The sequence below is a fragment of the Notolepis coatsorum genome, assembly GCF_963971535.1.
Source record: "Notolepis coatsorum genome assembly, chromosome: 3".
In the NCBI taxonomy this organism is placed as follows: domain Eukaryota; kingdom Metazoa; phylum Chordata; class Actinopteri; order Aulopiformes; family Paralepididae; genus Notolepis; species Notolepis coatsorum.
The window spans coordinates 20057759-20076873 of NC_140167.1; the positions used below are offsets into that span (position 1 = coordinate 20057759).

Consider the following 19115-nt stretch of genomic DNA (forward strand, 5'->3'; position numbering starts at 1 on the left):
GGGGGGGTAGAGGCAGTGGAATAAAGGGAGAGAGAGAGAGAGAGAGAGAGAGAGAGAGAGAGAGGGGGGGGGAGAGAGAGAGAGAGAGAGAGAGAGAGAGAGAGAGAGAGGGAGGGAGAGAGAGAGAGAGAGAGAGAGAGAGAGAGAGAGAGAGAGAGAGAGAGAGAGAGAGAGAGAGAGGGAGAGAGGAATGGGTGTACAGAAGGAGGAATGGATGCAGGAGGTGGTGGTGGAGAGATGGTGGGAAAGTGGGTCAGAATAGAAGATGATGGTGTTGAGGAAGAACTGGAGCGAGGAGAAAGGACAGAGAGAGGAGGAGAGAGGGAGGGAGGGAAGGAAGGAAGGATTGAGGGAAGGGTGGGTGGGGGGTCTGGACGATGTATGTAAGGGTCTATTTTTACGAGGACAGATACAACCACAATGACATATTGCAAGCAACTGCCCACGGTGTTGTATTGTGGTATTTTATGCTCTTGTTAGCTACTTTTTAATAACCGTCCTTGGAGCAGGTTGGTACACAATATACATGAGGATCAGGTGCCCTTGATCAGGGGCACTTCAGCAGGATCGACGGGGGGAGGGGGGGGGGGAGAGATAAAAGAAAAGAAGGGTTGTGACGGTGGGACAGAGAGGTAAGGAGCGAGGGACAAAGAAATATGGAGGTGAGGGGATAGAGAGCTGAGAGGACAGAGAGGTGTGGAGACTGAGGAGGATAAAAAGGGGTGATGATGTTGGAAGGAGGGATGGATATCATAGGATAGAGGGGGTGTTGAGATGGGAGGATGAGGAGAGGTGAAGATGAAAGAGAGATGAACATGGAGGGGCAGGGATCGATATGAGAGAGTCGATGGTGGAGATGAGAGAGTAGATGGTGGAGATGAGGGGATAGAGAGTGGAGATGAGGGGATATACGATATAGGGTGGAGATGAGAGGGTGGAGATAAGAGGATAGAGGGTGGAGATGAGAGGATAGAGGGTGGAGATGAGAGGATAGAGGGTGGAGATGAGAGGATAGAGGGTGGAGATGAGAGGATAGAGGGTGGAGATGAGGGGATAGAGGGTGGAGATGAGGGGATAGAGGGTGGAGATGAGAGGATAGAGGGTGGAGATGAGGGGATGGAGGGTGGAGATGAGAGGATGGAGGGTGGAGATAGAGGGTGGAGATGAGAGGGTAGAGGGTGGAGATGAGAGGGTGGAGGGTGGAGATGAGAGGATGGAGGGTGGAGATGAGAGGGTGGAGATGAGAGGGTGGAGATAAGAGGGTGGAGATGAGGGGGTGGAGATAAGAGGATAGAGGGTGGAGATGAGAGGGTGGAGATGAGAGGGTGGAGATGAGGGGGTGGAGATAAGAGGATAGAGGGTGGAGATGAGAGGGTGGAGATGAGGGGATAGAGGGTGGAGATGAGAGGGTGGAGATGAGAGGGTGGAGATGAGGGGGTGGAGATAAGAGGATAGAGGGTGGAGATGAGAGGGTGGAGATGAGAGGGTGGAGATGAGAGGGTGGAGATGGGAGGATAGAGGGTGGAGATGAGAGGGTGGAGATGAGAGGGTGGAGGGTGGAGATGAGAGGGTGGAGGGTGGAGATGAGAGGGTAGAGGGTGGAGATGAGAGGGTAGAGGGTGGAGATGAGAGGGTGGAGATGAGAGGGTGGAGGGTGGAGATGAGAGGGTGGAGGGTGGAGATGAGAGGGTGGAGGGTGGAGATGAGAGGGTAGAGGGTGGAGATGAGAGGGTGGAGATGAGAGGGTGGAGGGTGGAGATGAGAGGGTAGAGGGTGGAGATGAGAGGGTGGAGATGAGAGGGTAGAGGGTGGAGATGAGAGGGTGGAGATGAGAGGGTAGATGGTGGAGATGAGAGGGTGGAGATGAGAGGTAGAGGGTGGAGATGAAGAGGGTAGAGGGTGGAGATGAGAGGATGGAAGGTGGAGATGAAGAGGGTAGAGGGTGGAGATGAGAGGATGGAGATGAGAGGATAGAGGGTGCAGTGTTAATTTTGTCAACTAAAATGATGACGAAAGATGTTCGTCAACGAAGGTTTCTTTCATGACGACAACGAGACGTGACGTCACGTTATTGAAGACCATGTGACGCTAACGAGACTAAATAGTTTATTAAATATCGTTGACCACAACTGAGGACACAAAAAGTTTATTTACAAAAACCAGGACGAAATTTCTCTTCATGTATGTTGATATTGTTGACTAAAACAAGACGAGACAAAATAATTATAACTTTTCTTAATGCCATCGACCCGACAGAGCAGTGTGACGGGGAGCTCTGTTATTAGCATTAGCTGAAGAGCTATTTGAAAAGCTAGTTTTAGCTTAACGTTACCTTGGCTAAAATTGGGACTATTCATAATCCAGCTGCAGACCTGCAAGCAAAGTACAGCAAGTTGGCAAAGGAGTATTCCAAGGTAAATCACTTTTTCACCAGTAACGTTACATTGTTTGTATTTCCATCTAGCTTGCGTTAACTAGTGGCTAACCTAGCTCACGCTAATGTGGCTAACTGATCGACCTCTTGCACACAATTAATGACATGTTGCGGACAGCCATACCGGTGACAATGTTTAGCTTTTAGTGCCAAATGATAAGAGTCTGAGGCGGAGTCTGAAAAGAGAATGTTGAATATTTATTGTGTATTAAAAATCACAACAGAGCCTCTGCTACTAGCTAACCTAAACGGAGCCTTCTGGAAGCAAGTGCAACAATGTATAATGTCCGTGCGGAACCAATGTCCCAACAACCTTTCCATGGGTGAGGCATAGTTGAGCATAGTTGTCATTTAATGATACTAATACTAATCTATACAATCACCTGTTGTTAGGCCTGCCGCGATAAGCAATAAATCGATTAATTGCCGCGATAATTAAAATGAATGCAATGATTTTGACGGGCGCGATTAATTGCTATTTGCGCGTTTGTTTTAATGAGGCGGACCCAGTGCCCCTTGTCAGTCACTGTCCGTGTTGGGAGGCGGGCCGCTGGCTTTACTACAGAGCACAGCACAGGAGCTCCGTGGGGCTAACGTTACCCCTCATTGTGTCTATTCTACTAGCATTAACGTTACTCATACAAACAGAGTAAACACAGTTTTCAATCAATCAATCAATAACAACATTAACGAGACCCTCGTTGTGTCTATTCTGCTAACGTTACCTCTCATTGTGTCTATTCTACAAGCGTTAACGTTAGCTAGGCTAACAAGCTGTAACGTGACCAGTCGCGTCTATTTGCTAACGTTAGCATTAGGTAATAACCGGTTTAAAATGGATGGTGATTACCTCACGTTGTGTCTATTCTACTAGCATTAACGTTACTCATACAAACAATCAATAGCGAGTTATATTGATCACGCTATGTACGATAGCCATGCTAAAACGCTAGCACAACATTAGCACCTAACCTAACAACAAGCCTTAACAAGTCAGCGATCTTTTTGCGAGACTAAACTCTCCGCTCGGTGGCAAATTGTGTTGATGTCGGTTTTGTTTAATCAATAAATGAGGCAGAATACACAGTGACTGTATCCTTTGTTTATTGCACTTGTGCCTGCTGCAAACATAATGATTATGAAATCCTAGAGACGCGTCTCTATTCTGACCAATCAGTGGTCTGCAGTGTTTCACGTGACTTTTCTGGTACCCAAAGTACCTGATAATCACAACAATACTTCCGGTCCGGTCGGTGGGCTTCAAAATAAAAGTCTAAAACACAGGAAAAGACGGAGCGGTGGGCTTCAAAATAAAAGTTTTGGGAAATAAATTTCTCCAAAAAAAAAATTCTCTAACCGGTCGCAATAATATCGCTTATCGCGATATTTTCGGGGGCAATTAATCGCCCAGCAAAATGTGTTATCGTGGCAGGCCTACCTGTTGTTGAATAAATACCATTACTTTCTAGTTATTACTAAAAAAAACAGTATATATAAAACAGTAGCTGTAAAAAATAAAAGAAAAAAAAAGTTTTATAATTTATATAATATACTTTTTTTTAGTACATTAACTAAAAATAGACAAAAATGTCATCCGTTTTCGTCGACTAAATCTAGACTAAAACAAAAAAGACAAAATTGAGACAAAAACTGACTAAGACTAAAATGCTCAGACATTTAGTTGACTAAAACTGACTAAACGAAAAATAAATGAAGATGACTAAATATGATGAAAACGAAAAAGGAGCACTTGACACATGACTAAGACTAAAACTAAAATGAAAATAGCTGCCAAAATTAACACTGAGAGGGTGGAGATGAGAGGATAGAGGGTGGAGATAGAGGGTGGAGGGTGGAGATGAGAGGGTAGAGGGTAGAGATGGGAGGATGGAGGGTGGAGATGAGAGGATGGAGGGTGGAGATGAGAGGATGGAGGGTGGAGATGAGAGGATGGAGGGTGGAGATGGGAGGATAGAGGGTGGAGATAGAGGGTGGAGGGTGGAGATGAGAGGGTGGAGGGTGGAGATGAGAGGATGGAGGGTGGAGATGAGAGGATAGAGGGTGGAGATGAGAGGATGGAGGGTGGAGATGAGAGGATGGAGGGTGGAGATGAGAGGATAGAGGGTGGAGATGAGAGGATGGAGGGTGGAGATGAGAGGATAGAGGGTGGAGATGAGAGGATAGAGGGTGGAGATAGAGGGTGGAGGGTGGAGATGAGAGGGTAGAGGGTGGAGATGAGAGGATGGAGGGTGGAGATGAGAGGATGGAGGGTGGAGATGAGAGGATGGAGGGTGGAGATGAGAGGGTGGAGATAAGAGGGTTGAGATGAGAGGGTGGAGATAAGAGGGTTGAGATGAGAGGGTGGAGATAAGAGGGTGGAGATGAGAGGATAGAGGGTGGAGATAGAGGGTGGAGGGTGGAGATGAGAGGGTAGAGGGTGGAGATGAGAGGATGGAGGGTGGAGATGAGAGGATGGAGGGTGGAGATGGCAGGATGGAGAAGAGAGAGATAGAGGTTGGAGGGAGGGATGGTAATATAATCACACAGTCTGTAATCACAGCCAGACCTATTGTTGTTCTATTGTAACCCTTGGTCTGACAAGTCTAACAACCTTATCTGCATTTGATAAGGCAGAGGACACTCGCGCGCACACATACACATGCATTATACACATACACATATGCGTACACACACACACACACACACACACACACACACACACACACACACACACACACACACACACACACACACACACACACACACACACACACACACACACACACACACACACACACACACACACACATTAATACACAGCATTGAACACAGACACACACAAATTAATACATGAGCGTGCACATATATACACACATACACAAATTACGGTAGTATACTAACACACACTAACATGCACGCACATGCACGCACACACACATACACATGCACATGCACTGTTATGTTTATTCTGTGCAAAGGAGGTACAGCCAGTGTTCCGAGGGATCATTGGGTTCTTGGATCAATACTGGTGCTATGATGAGACAGTGATAGAGTTTGTGGTCTCCAGCTTAATAGATACCCCTCCTCTCTCTCTGCCGCTATCTCTCTCTCTCTTTCTCTACCACTCTCTCCCTACCTCTCTCTCCCTACTCACTCACTCACTCACTCACTCACTCACTCATTCTCTCTCTCTCTCTCTCTCTCTCTCTCTCTCTCTCTCTCTCTCAAACACACGTTACAACTGATAGAGATACAGCAACACAAGCACACACACTAGGAGATAAGTGTACGTATGTGTGTGTGGGAGGGGTAAAGTGATACACAAAACAACAAACACTGCTATCTCTCTCTCTACCACCTCTCTCCCTACTTCTAACTCTCTCTCTCTCTACCACATCTCTCTGCTTCTCTCTCTCTCTACCACCTCTCTCCCTGCTTCTCTCTCTCTCTACCACCTCTCTCCCTACTTCTATCTCTCTCTACCACCTCTCTCCCTACTTCTATCTCTCTCTCCCTACTTCTAACTCTCTCTCTACCACCTCTCTGCTATCTCTCTCTACCACCTCTCTCCCTACTTCTCTCTCTCTACCACCTCTCTCCCTACTTCTCTCTCTCTCCCTACTGCTATCTCTCTCTCTACCACCTCTCTCCCTACCACCTCTCTCCCTACTTCTCTCTCTCTCCCTACTGCTATCTCTCTCTCTACCACCTCTCTCCCTACTTCTCTCTCTCTCTCTACCACCTCTCTCCCTACTTCTCTCTCTCTCTACCACATCTCTCCCTACTGCTGCTATCTCTCTCTCTACCACCTCTCTCCTTACTTCTTTCTCTCTCTACCACCTCTCTCCCTACTTCTCTCTCTCTCTCTACCACCTCTCTCCCTACTTCTCTCTCTCTCTACCACCTCTCTCCCTACTGCTGCTATCTCTCTCTCTACCACCTCTCTCCTTACTTCTTTCTCTCTCTACCACCTCTCTCCCTACTTCTCTCTCTCTCTACCACCTCTCTCCTTACTTCTTTCTCTCTCTACCACCTCTCTCCCTACTTCTCTCTCTCTCTACCACCTCTCTCCCTACTTCTAACTCTCTCTCTACCACCTCTCTCCCTACTTCTCTCTCTCTCTACCACCTCTCTCCCTACTTCTCTCTCTCTACCACCTCTCTCCCTACTTCTCTCTATCTCTCTCTACCACCTCTCTCCCTACTTATATCTCTCTCTACCACCTCTCTCCCTACTTCTCTCTCTCTACCACCTCTCTCCCTACTTCTATCTCTCTCTACCACCTCTCTCCTTACTTCTCTCTCTCTCTACCACCTCTCTCCTTACTTCTCTCTCTCTCTACCACCTCTCTCCTTACTTCTCTCTCTCTCTACCACCTCTCTCCTTACTTCTCTCTCTCTCTCTACCACCTCTCTCCTTACTTCTCTCTCTCTCTACCACCTCTCTCCTTACTTCTCTCTCTCTCTACCACCTCTCTCCCTACTTCTCTCTCTCTCTACCACCTCTCTCCTTACTTCTCTCTCTCTCTACCTCTCTCCCTACTTCTCTCTCTCTCTACCACCTCTCTCCTTACTTCTATCTCTCTCGACCACCTCTCTCCCTACTTCTATCTCTCTCTCTACCACCTCTCTCCCTACTTCTATCTCTCTCTACCACCTCTCTCCCTACTTCTCTCTCTCTCTACCACCTCTCTCCTTACTTCTCTCTCTCTCTACCACCTCTCTCCTTACTTCTATCTCTCTCTACCACCTCTCTCCTTACTTCTCTCTCTCTACCACCTCTCTCCCTACTTCTCTCTCTCTACCATTTCTCTCTCTACTTCTATCTCTCTCTACCACCTCTCTCCCTACTTCTCTCTCTCTCTACCACCTCTCTCTCCCTACTTCTCTCTCTCTCTACCACCTCTCTCCCTACTTCTCTCTCTCTCTACCACCTCTCTCCCTACTTCTATCTATCTCTCTCTCTCTCTCTCTCTCTCTCTCTCGACCACATCTCCCCCTACCTCTATCTCATTCACTCTCTATATCTCTCTCGCTCTCAAACACACATTACAACAACTGATACAGATACAGAAGCACAAGCACACTTACTAGAGGTACTAGAGGTAAGTATGCGTGTGTATATTCATGCTTCTGTGTGCTTGCGTGTGTGTGTGTGTGTGTGTGTGTGTGTGGTAGAAGTGATACCACATACAGTAGGAAAAACAACAAACACTGCAGAAGCGAGGGGGGAGAAAGATTCCGAGCCCTTTGCCTGCTCCCTCCCTCCCTCTCTCTCTCCCCCTCTCTCTCTCTCTCTCTCTCTCTCTCTCTCTCTCTCTCTCTCTCTCTCTCTCTCTCTCTCTCTCTCTCTCTCTATATATATATATCTCCTTCTCTCTCTCTCTCTCTCTCTCTCTCTCTCTCTCTCTCTCTCTCTCTCTCTCTCTCTCTCTCTCTCTTGTTCTCTCTTGTTTTTCAGTATTTCCTGTTCTCTCCCTGTCTTGTCACATCTAAACATCCTGATGTGTGTTGCATATACATGTGTTTTTATGTATTTAGTGGATTAAGGATATAACCCCCCCCCCCCCCCCCACACACACACACACACACGTGTGCACACGCACACACGCGCGCACGCAAGTACCCACAGTCAGCTGTGCCCTTCCCACAGCCGAGGAACATGAAAACAGAACACATTGCCTGTCCCTGCCTCTCTCACACACACACACACACACACACACACACACACACACACGCACACACACACATACACACACACACCCTGCAACTGCCTCTTAAAGGGATATGACACACAGTTATGCATAGCAAATCCATGCCAGGGTGGTATATAAGCACATACAATAACTGTATTATCCCATATAACTAACACTATTCATTGTATCATTCATTATATACGTGATCTCAAGGTCACAAGGCAATAGTGTACAGACTCTTGACATCAACATAACCCCAACAAAAGAACATTTTCACTGCTCCAAATGTGAACCGCGGCAGGACCTTGTTACTAATTCAAACCATTTGGGAGACGAGGTTATAACACTGAGAAGTTCTGACTGTTAATGTGTGTTGTTGAGACACCCAGACAAAACCGGTTCAGAATATGAAACTCTTTGTTTCTTCCCTTTGTCTGTCTGCTCTGTCTACTCCTAGTCACTAGTTCTCAACCCCTCTGGTTGCTCTGTCTACTCCTAGTCACTAGTTCTCATCCCCTCTGGTTGCTCTGTCTACTCCTAGTCACTAGTTCTCAACCCCTCTGGCTGCTCTGTCTACTCCTAGTCACTAGTTCTCAACCCCTCTGGTTGCTCTGTCTACTCCTAGTCACTAGTCCTCAACTCCTCTGGCTGCTCTGTCTACTCCTAGTCACTAGTTCTCAACCCCTCTGGTTGCTCTGTCTACTCCTAGTCACTAGTCCTCAACCCCTCTGGCTGCTCTGTCTACTCCTAGTCACTAGTCCTCAACTCCTCTGGCTGCTCTGTCTACTCCTAGTCACTAGTTCTCAACCCCTCTGGCTGCTCTGTCTACTCCTAGTCACTAGTTCTCAACCCCTCTGGCTGCTCTGTCTACTCCTAGTCACTAGTCCTCAACTCCTCTGGCTGCTCTGTCTACTCCTAGTCACTAGTTCTCAACCCCTCTGGTTGCTCTGTCTACTCCTAGTCACTAGTTCTCAACTCCTCTGGCTGCTCTGTCTACTCCTAGTCACTAGTCCTCAACTCCTCTGGCTGCTCTGTCTACTCCTAGTCACTAGTTCTCAACCCCTCTGGTTGCTCTGTCTACTCCTAGTCACTAGTTCTCATCCCCTCTGGTTGCTCTGTCTACTCCTAGTCACTAGTTCTCATCCCCTCTGGTTGCTCTGTCTACTCCTAGTCACTAGTCCTCAACCCCTCTGGCTGCTCTGTCTACTCCTAGTCACTAGTCCTCAACTCCTCTGGCTGCTCTGTCTACTCCTAGTCACTAGTCCTCAACTCCTCTGGCTGCTCTGTCTACTCCTAGTCACTAGTCCTCAACCCCTCTGGCTGCTCTGTCTACTCCTAGTCACTAGTTCTCAACCCCTCTGGCTGCTCTGTCTACTCCTAGTCACTAGTCCTCAACTCCTCTGGCTGCTCTGTCTACTCCTAGTCACTAGTCCTCAACCCCTCTGGCTGCTCTGTCTACTCCTAGTCACTAGTTCTCATCCCCTCTGGTTGCTCTGTCTACTCCTAGTCACTAGTCCTCAACCCCTCTGGCTGCTCTGTCTACTCCTAGTCACTAGTTCTCAACCCCTCTGGTTGCTCTGTCTACTCCTAGTCACTAGTCCTCAACTCCTCTGGCTGCTCTGTCTACTCCTAGTCACTAGTCCTCAACTCCTCTGGCTGCTCTGTCTACTCCTAGTCACTAGTCCTCAACTCCTCTGGCTGCTCTGTCTACTCCTAGTCACTAGTTCTCAACCCCTCTGGTTGCTCTGTCTACTCCTAGTCACTAGTCCTCAACTCCTCTGGCTGCTCTGTCTACTCCTAGTCACTAGTCCTCAACTCCTCTGGCTGCTCTGTCTACTCCTAGTCACTAGTCCTCAACCCCTCTGGCTGCTCTGTCTACTCCTAGTCACTAGTCCTCAACCCCTCTGGCTGCTCTGTCTACTCCTAGTCACTAGTCCTCAACCCCTCTGGTTGCTCTGTCTACTCCTAGTCACTAGTCCTCAACCCCTCTGGTTGCTCTGTCTACTCCTAGTCACTAGTTCTCAACCCCTCTGGCTGCTCTGTCTACTCCTAGTCACTAGTCCTCAACTCCTCTGGCTGCTCTGTCTACTCCTAGTCATAACCTGGTTCTCAACCCCTCTGGCTGCTCTGTCTACTCCTAGTCACTAGTTCTCAACCCCTCTGGCTGCTCTGTCTACTCCTAGTCACTAGTTCTCAACCCCTCTGGCTGCTCTGTCTACTCCTAGTCACTAGTCCTCAACTCCTCTGGCTGCTCTGTCTACTCCTAGTCATAACCTGGTTCTCAACCCCTCTGGCTGCTCTGTCTACTCCTAGTCATAACCTGGTTCTCAACCCCTCTGGCTACCTCCTCTTCTGCTATGTGTGATGGTACCATGTGTGTGCTGCTATGTGTGATGGTACCATGTGTGTGCTGCTATGTGTGATGGTACCATGTGTGCTGCTATGTGTGATGGTACCATGTGTGTGCTGCTATGTGTGATGGTACCATGTGTGTGCTGCTATGTGTGATGGTACCATGTGTGCTGCTATGTGTGATGGTACCATGTGTGTGCTGCTATGTGTGATGGTACCATGTGTGCTGCTATGTGTGATGGTACCATGTGTGTGCTGCTATGTGTGATGGTACCATCATGTGTGCTGCTATGTGTGATGGTACCATGTGTGCTGCTATGTGTGATGGTACCATGTGTGCTGCTGCTATGTGTGATGGTACCATGTGTGTGCTGCTATGTGTGATGGTACCATGTGTGTGCTGCTATGTGTGATGGTACCATGTGTGCTGCTATGTGTGATGGTACCATGTGTGCTGCTATGTGTGATGGTACCATGTGTGCTGGCATATGTCATCCGTAATACTGTACTGTCCTGTTTATTGCAGCTTGCCCTGTTTTCTTGTTATGTACTGGTCTGTGTTTGTGCCCGTTTATGTAGTTTGTTGCCTCGTATGTTTCTGCTCCCATGTTTCTACCAATGTGTCTCTCTCTCTGTCGGTCTGACCGGTTTGTTTTTCAAAATGAAATTATTATTTATTATGATTATTATTGATTTATTTATTTTTAATCCAAACCCTCGTTCCCACAGGAGGTATTTTGTCTCTTGCCAGGCCATTATTCTAAATAATTTGTTCTTAATTAACTTGCTTGGAAAAATAAAGGTTGTTTGATGATGATGATGATGATGATGATGATGATGATGATGATGATGATGATGATGATGATGATGATGATGATGATGATGATGATGATGACAGACCACACTGGGTATTTTGTGGGATTTTCCTCCCCCGTTTAAAAAGTCTGCTTTAATTTGTGGTTCAAATGCTTTTAATTGCTTGCAAGTATCAACAAGGACATTTTCCAACCATGGCGCACAATTAGCTCCATTTATCTTCTCGTTGCCCACGTATTTGTTCATTATTGAATTATAATCAGTGTGTCTAAGTCATTAGTCTGGATGTCTCATGTTTGCAAAGGAGAGACACTACTGTGTTTCGATGTTTTGGGAAATACACGAGTAGGCTAGAGAGGACTCCGGGAGAGGGTTGCTTCTATTTAGCTGGAATGTTGTTTGTTCCTCGGTTTTACCTGACAAAGGACTAGGGAACGAAGTGCTGTATATATCAAATAAAGTTTATTGCGAGTAAGAGGGCCGTGGGTGCGTGGGAGTCCTCTTTTCTCAAAGCCGGTGGGCATTGTCTCCTACACTCTTATCGGCGCGGAACTAAAGGTGCGCGTGAGCCTTTCCAGTCACGGCCGGGGTACACAAGTAGACGTACACGGAGAAGCACGGTGGCACACTGTATTTACATGGTAACAGTAAGGCCACCTTCATGGTGAAACTTAGCCCTAGGCTTCTCTTCTGCTGCATAAATCAACCATTTACAAAACACCCACACCTTTGGAGCCACATGGGAAGCTATAGTAGCCAATAGAGCAAAATGGAAGCTATAGGCTGCAGTATCTGTGAGGAGGCTATTATTTCTTATGGTAGTTATAAACAGATGCTATATATGAGCAAAAATAACTGTGTGACTGTGACTACCTTTGTACCTACTGTACCATGAAAAGACTGTAAAATCATAGTCACTTTTCACCGTTATATAATAGGCTAAATTCACGTCCTCACTCCCTCGGCCAACGTTAATCAATATGATAGAGATTGCGGTAAAGCCGACATGTCCGGTCCGGTATGAACACAAATGACACAAAACGTCTAGGCCTTATAACTTCATAAGAGAGAGAACTTGAACTTGGGAGTTTTGAGAGCTATAGTCAACATAAAGCGAGATACTGTGCCTTTAAGAAGCCCCCACCGTCGCACAGCGGAGGGGGTGTGAGCCGAATCCAGGAACAGCGATTGAAAAAAAAAAAAGATCCACCAGCGGACCGTTTCAAGTTCCCCCCCGGCTGAAACCCTCCTGCCTGATTTGTGGGCAATGTTGGGGATGTAGAGGAGGAGGAAAAAAAGGAAACCGGAGCAAAGAGAGAGAGCAAGAGCGAGAGAACACTAACTGGGTAGCTATGGAGATAGTAGGTTCTCCTGGTCGCTTTCTTTGACAGGTGTCGAGTCGTGGGCTCAAATAAAGTATCCAAACAGCCTCCAACATGTACGCCAAGGGTAAAGGAGCCGTGGTCCCCTCCGACAGCCAAGCAAGAGAGAAGTAAGTGGATGATCGCACTGTGACAACAAGAAATATACAGCTAAGTATCTGCTAGGTAGCTTCACTGGCTAACTGGTGTAGTGAGAGCCAGCAGAGCTGCATGCATGTTCACCCGGGTCTCAGCTCAGCTTGCAGGCGTGCAAACCACCAGAGTTTGTCAGGAGAGGAAGGCTATAGATCCTTTGTGTTATTTGCCACTTTTTTGGGGGATAATCTGTGCATCATGCATCCTCCAAACAAGCAGCTTCTTTATTAACATGGTCGTTAGCTCAAGCAGCTATAGCTATACCTGACCAGTTGTACTCTCTGGTCTTGTCTTGTTTAATTTGTTTTAATGCAAAACAATTTTTTTTATTTTATTTAGATTTGAATCGACCTAAGTTGCATCACTTTTTGCAAGTCTTGCAGCAGGACTTTTGGAGAATAATAGCACACAAAGCCCCCACACTGGACATGTGAGGTGGTTCATGGATGCTGCTGGGTCCTGCTCAGTGTAGCTCCAGCTCCCTGCAGGAACAATGCATCTGAGTGACGCCGCCTGGCTGCTGCTGCTGTAGCTAACTAGCTGTGGTGGTGTCGCCCTGCTTTTAAAGAAGAGGATATACAAATAGGATACAGCTGTTTAGGGCTTTTGTTACAAAGAAGTAGCAAATGAACGTGTTCTGAATTATCTCTCTCTAATTCAAAATAGGCTTTATTGTATTGCTTGGGCATGAAATATCAAAGTACCCATATTAGCCAAAGCGAGTCCAAACAATAACATATAATAAGCCACCAGAAATACCATACCATAACATTACCAATAACAATCAACTCAGAAACTCATTAAATGACAGCAGATGTAGCCACACAGAAACATGTATTATAGAGCTTGTTCTCTTGGTGTTATGACAACAATCTACATGTTGTGCAGCTAATACCGCACACTGACTTTTCTCCCCACATATAGAGAACCGCTTTGAGGGTCTCTCTCTCTCCGTCGCTACGGTGTTGTATCCATGTGTGTTTTTTGGGACCAAGCGGCTGCCGTGGACCGTGAGGGCGGTGGTCCGGTAACTTTAGGGGGCTTTCTCATTAGGAACGGGTCGGGTGGCCCGGTACCGGTTCCCTTTAAACCCCGGGTGGGTTCGTAACAGGGGGGCAGCGTGCCTCACGACGGTTGCCTTAATAATTGCGAACTTCACACGACCTCAAACAAGACGCGCTTCGGTTCATTTAATTTAGTTTATATAACCCATTTTATTCTAGTGTAATTGTCTGTTTGACTTGTTGGTGTGGCACCAAAAACGACAAATCAAATCCCTTGTATGTGAAAACTACATGGCAAATAAAGACCTTTCTGAAACAAAGTTAGCCGGTTAGCTCTGGTAGCCGTCGCCTTGCCGATCCCTTTGTCTACATCACTGATGCCTGTTGTTCACGCAGAGGCTGCTCACAGCGTTACCCCCCCCCCCCCCTCGGTCCCTTTAAACAAACCTGAGAGAGGGACACTATACTTTCCGTTTCATCAACGTTTGTTTGTCTTATAGGCTTCGCTTATTCGTACCGGGGATGAGTGGAACTTGAATGAATGTACACAAGCGGGATGGATGGATAGACGAACCAGCCTGCTGCGAATTGGCCCTTCTCTTGTTTAACAAAGCCCACCACCAGTACTTGGTGCTTTCCTACAACTTTGTGTGGTGTATTACTAGCCTGATCATTTTAGGATTTCACACCATTTAAATGATTTAGATAGTTCCAATGGTTAGTGGCATGATAACGAAAGATACATGTTTTATAGCTGGTTTATTTTGATTTAGTTATAGTGGTGGTTACTGGATAGTGGATACACAGGGAGAGATGCTCAGGGTCTGTCATAAAAGGACATGTTAGGGTTCTTATCCTTTGAGCCCATGGTCACACGCCACGCTATAGTAATTACCCCTCAGAGTCTGAACCTTTGGCCCAGTCAGAGGACCTGGTCCTGAAGTGGAACAAAGTTATCGGGTTTAAGTGTGTGTGAATGTACAGGATTATCAGCAAGCGTTTCATCGCCTAAAAAAACGCCACGCCTCCCTTTTCATCGCTCTCTCGCCCTTACTCCTCCTGTTCTCACCCCCTGCGCCTCTCACCGTCTATCTCCTAACTCCTGGTTCCCATCCTCCGCTCCTCAATGTCCTCATCCCTCGCTTTCGGTGTTGAATTATTGAGACGTACTGAAGCGGTCGCTCTCAGCTCTGCATCAGAGTTGTGTGTGTGTGTGTCGGTGGGCAGACTCATCCATGTTTAAACAAGGGGTTTTGTCTGAAGCCTCAGGCAGGATGTCAGGTGTCCTGCTGGTGTGTACCAGGGAGATTTCCATCACATCACTGTGTGTGTCCCATCACAGGAGTAGGGGTGGCAGGGTTGAGGGAGGTCATGGGGTGGTTACTCCTGAGGTGGTGGCTGGGTGGGACGGAGTCGGAGGGAATGATGAGAGGTTCTGGGAGGCGGGAGAGGATGCTGAAATCAGAGGTTCAGATTATTTGATTGTCACAGCTTTTTTAAATATACATACATTCAGGAAAACTTGAGATGCTTGTTTTTCCCGGCTCCTCAGCCGTAGTCGATTTGTAAACGACAATAGACAACGATCTATACAATCTATACAATACAAGGTTAACAGGCTGGGAGTGTTTTTCCCCAGCTATGGACCAGGTTGGTGTAAACGGGTCTTACAAAGATAAAGTATGATTGAAATGTATATTAAACTCAAATGTTTGTCTTTCTTTGTACTTGATCGCTTTAATATTTGACCCACTGAGTGACTGACTGACTGACTTGTCCACCGCTGCCCCTTTTTTACACAAACACAGTTACCCGGGACTCCGGGAGTAATCCTGTGTCGGCCGCCTCTATAAACGGGTCGTCCCGTTTCAATTGGCCCCAGGACTTAACAACCCAGGTCAATGGGCACAGTTCCAACGCGGGTCCCACCTGGATAGGCTTTGTGTTAAAAAACGGTTTCTGGTCGACCTGCGTATTGAGAGACCAGGGCACTAGTGGGACGTAGCAACACGCAACAAAAGGGTGGTCATATTTACATTTGAATGACGGTCCTACATTTCAAATGGTAATGGACGAATTAATGACTGGTTGACCACTGTCCTCCTGTCCTGCTTTTGTCTCCACTGAGGTGTAGGGCATCCCTCTCTTTTTACTATTCAAATCTTCCTCTTTTCTTCCGTTACGCCATCCCTCCTTCTCCTCAACAACTTCTCCTCTTCTATGAGCTAGCTTGTGAGCTTAAATAATGCAGTAGGCCAGGTGCACGCACACACAGCCCCCTCTCTCTCTCTCACACACACACAACATGCACACACAAAAAAGAAAACGGCCGCGAACACTACATACAATTTCTATCTGGGGCCTCTTGGGGGAGGGGGGGGGGTTATCTGCAGCGTGATCCTCCCATCCCCAGACATAGGGTCCTAAAACTAAACTACTGCCCAACAAGTGAAACTCCTGCGCCAGGCTGAAGGCACTTGCACTGTTCAGAGGTGGTAAACACCGGGGCTCCCACATCTTTGGCGACTAGTCGATTTGATTCATCGACCGGTCGGGTGTTAGTCCACTGATATTTTGTTAGTCGATGAATTTTTTTTTCCCATCCTGAACCGGTTGGGCTCTGCTTCGTCCTGAGTAATGACTAGCGCATCTCTGGTAAGCCTTCGCATTTGAAGAGGTCCTTCCACGTGGGGAGAAACAACATGTGGATCACCTAATCGATTAGCGGACAAAACCCACAACTATTAATCAACTTAATAATTCCTTTAGTTGAGGACAAGCCTAGTAAATATGATCCGTAAAAAGCATATGTCCTACACCTGATGATGGATATCATCGAGACATCGGAAGTCTGTGCTTCTGTGTGTTCTCTTCTGACGTGGATTTCTAGGCGTTTTTGGTCTGGGAAAAGGCAAATCAATATACCGCTAGACGGCTGCGATCCGCGCGGATGAAATGTGTGTCTAGTCGGGAGTAGGAGTGTGAGTATTATGCAGGTGTGTGTGTGTGGTCTGATCCTTGACTGACCTACAAGTGACAGTGAGTCACACTCTACACCAGCGGTCAGCAAGAGCTTTGTGACCTACAAATTGCCCAGGAGCCTCGGAAAGTGGTCAAATTCCCCCAGCTGTGTGTGTGTGTGAGACTCCCTGCGCGGAGCCGCAGTCTTTAACCTCACAAGAGCAGTGGTCAGTTCAGTTGTACAGTTACCGACCTGTCCCGTGTCTGAATGGAAGTAGGCTAAACCAGTAGTTCTGGGGCACTTCCCTGCACGGATTATGTAGTGTTATAGGTGTAGCCTATATTAAAATGATGAGGTAGTAGTGTCGGTGTAGTACATCACTTGGAGCAAATCCAGAGGTTTTCTAAATCAAGGCCGGCTCGGGTTTGTTTGTTTGTCTGTCCGTCCGTCTGTCTGCTTTTGTGTGTTTTTTTTTGTTATCTTTGCGATAGCCCGTCTCGCTGTCTGCAAAAGGGGAACACCCTCTTCTATTTATTACCTACCCTTCCTCATAGGACAGCCCACTGTACACACACACGTGCGCAAGCCACACACACGGTATTCTGAAACTATGCAGACAGCTGAAGAGAGCTGGTGATGACTGCAGTATTTTTTGCCAAGGATGACTGCTTGTGCATAAATACTGTATCGGTAGTAGGGCTGAGCCCACCTTCGTTCGTTACGTTGGCACTCGAATCTTAATTAATGGGTTCGAACCTCCGCTTTTTTTTTAAATGTAAAAAAATTAATATATCAGAATGTGATGTATCAGAATATCACAGTACTATGTTGTGTTTACAATCATTTTAAAAGTCATGAAAGTCACACACGAACACAGACACAACACAGTCTAGTCGAGATGAGGAGGGGTCACCGGTCCGTCATACATTATCAGGAAATGAATCAATCATGCAAAAAAAGAGAGAGAGAGACTCACTCACACTCACCCATCTTATTTCATAAACACAATACAACGTTTCCGATTGGACGTTTGGATTAAACCAAGTGTATGCAGTGATGCTGAACTTTCCCAGCGTTACTTAACGTTACACAGTTATTTTATGCTCGTTAAGCTATGTACGTTTAGCTTGCTAACGATGGCAGGAGCCGTCGCCCAACAAAGATGTTGTTTCAACAAATGGATTCACAAAATGGATTACCATCCAAACGTTATTGAAGCCTCCTGTGACCAGTAAGTAGGTACTACTAATTTTAATAACCATTTTTGACCACAGCAATATGCGCATGTGTTCTACGTTATGTGCGCTATGTGCGTAAAGTCAAGACTCGACGTTACTGAACCAGAGAACATATTTAGGAGCACAATTTTTGCATGATTTTAAAAACGATGGTTCGAACATCCGTTCGAAAAACCCTGCCAAAGTTCGAATCCCAAAAACAGGCTTCGGGGACAGCTCTAATGGGTAGAAGCAGGGAACAAAATTAAAAGTGCAGAGCCTTGCAACAATGTCTTATTTTTACAGTGTGTGGATGGATATAAAGGCCTGTTCTAGCCTCACCCATAGATTTTCTGCACTTAGGCCTAGACCTTAGATAGGAGTGAATACCAGTCTGGTGGTATTGCTATTATATCATTTCACCATTACCATAGTCTCTCCTCCGCAAGATGCTTTCAACACAAATTGGAGCAAATTGACTTGATTCTCTGCCCCTTTGAATCGTAAGAGGGATCTCTCTAATGGTGACAAATAGATTCTGACTTCATCTTTTTCATTTTTGTCCAAGCTAATGGATTGCATTGGTAGTGTACTTGAGTGGAACTGATATCGGCAGTGATGGAGTGCATCCCCCGATCTCGGGTTTGTAACGGACACGCCTTCATATTTATAAATGTTTCTACTACTGTCCCAAACTGATGCAAGAACCGTCCCAAAACCAGAAAATGTTGCATGAATTTAAGACTTATTTCATCTACTGTCCCGGAACTGTCCCTAAACTATTTTAACTACGGCCACTGATTTCCCGAATCGATTGGATTCCGTTAAGGATTCATATATATGTATATAACATTGTAAGAGATTGATCTCTGATTTTATGAATCAATATCCGATTATTCTAATGAAGGAGGAAGGCTGGATTAGAATAGATTTGTCTAATAAGTATATTTTAACCCAGCCCTAATTTTAACTATCCTAATCTAAATCTGTTTCATATCATCCTAGACTCTATTTTGATTGTTATTAACTGTCTCTAAATCTGTTTTGTATCATCCCAGACAATATTTATTTTTGGATTTCTGGACATTAAGTTGTATACTTGCCAGTAGTGTAGTCGA

At 46.4% G+C, this 19115-nt stretch overlaps 1 protein-coding gene across 2 annotated transcripts in view; it reads left to right on the plus strand.

Moving 5' to 3' along the window:
* Nucleotides 1-12651: 12651 nt before the first annotated feature.
* The window catches only part of LOC311224824 (single-stranded DNA-binding protein 3), a 78897-nt gene continuing 72433 nt past the window's right edge, over nucleotides 12652-19115 (plus strand). For both annotated transcript variants that reach the window (XM_084309951.1, XM_084309950.1), the window contains exon 1: nucleotides 12652-12789. In XM_084309951.1, coding sequence (XP_084166077.1) covers nucleotides 12734-12789 — 56 coding nt within the window. In that variant the 5' untranslated portion in view covers nucleotides 12652-12733. The remainder of the gene's footprint in view (nucleotides 12790-19115) is intronic.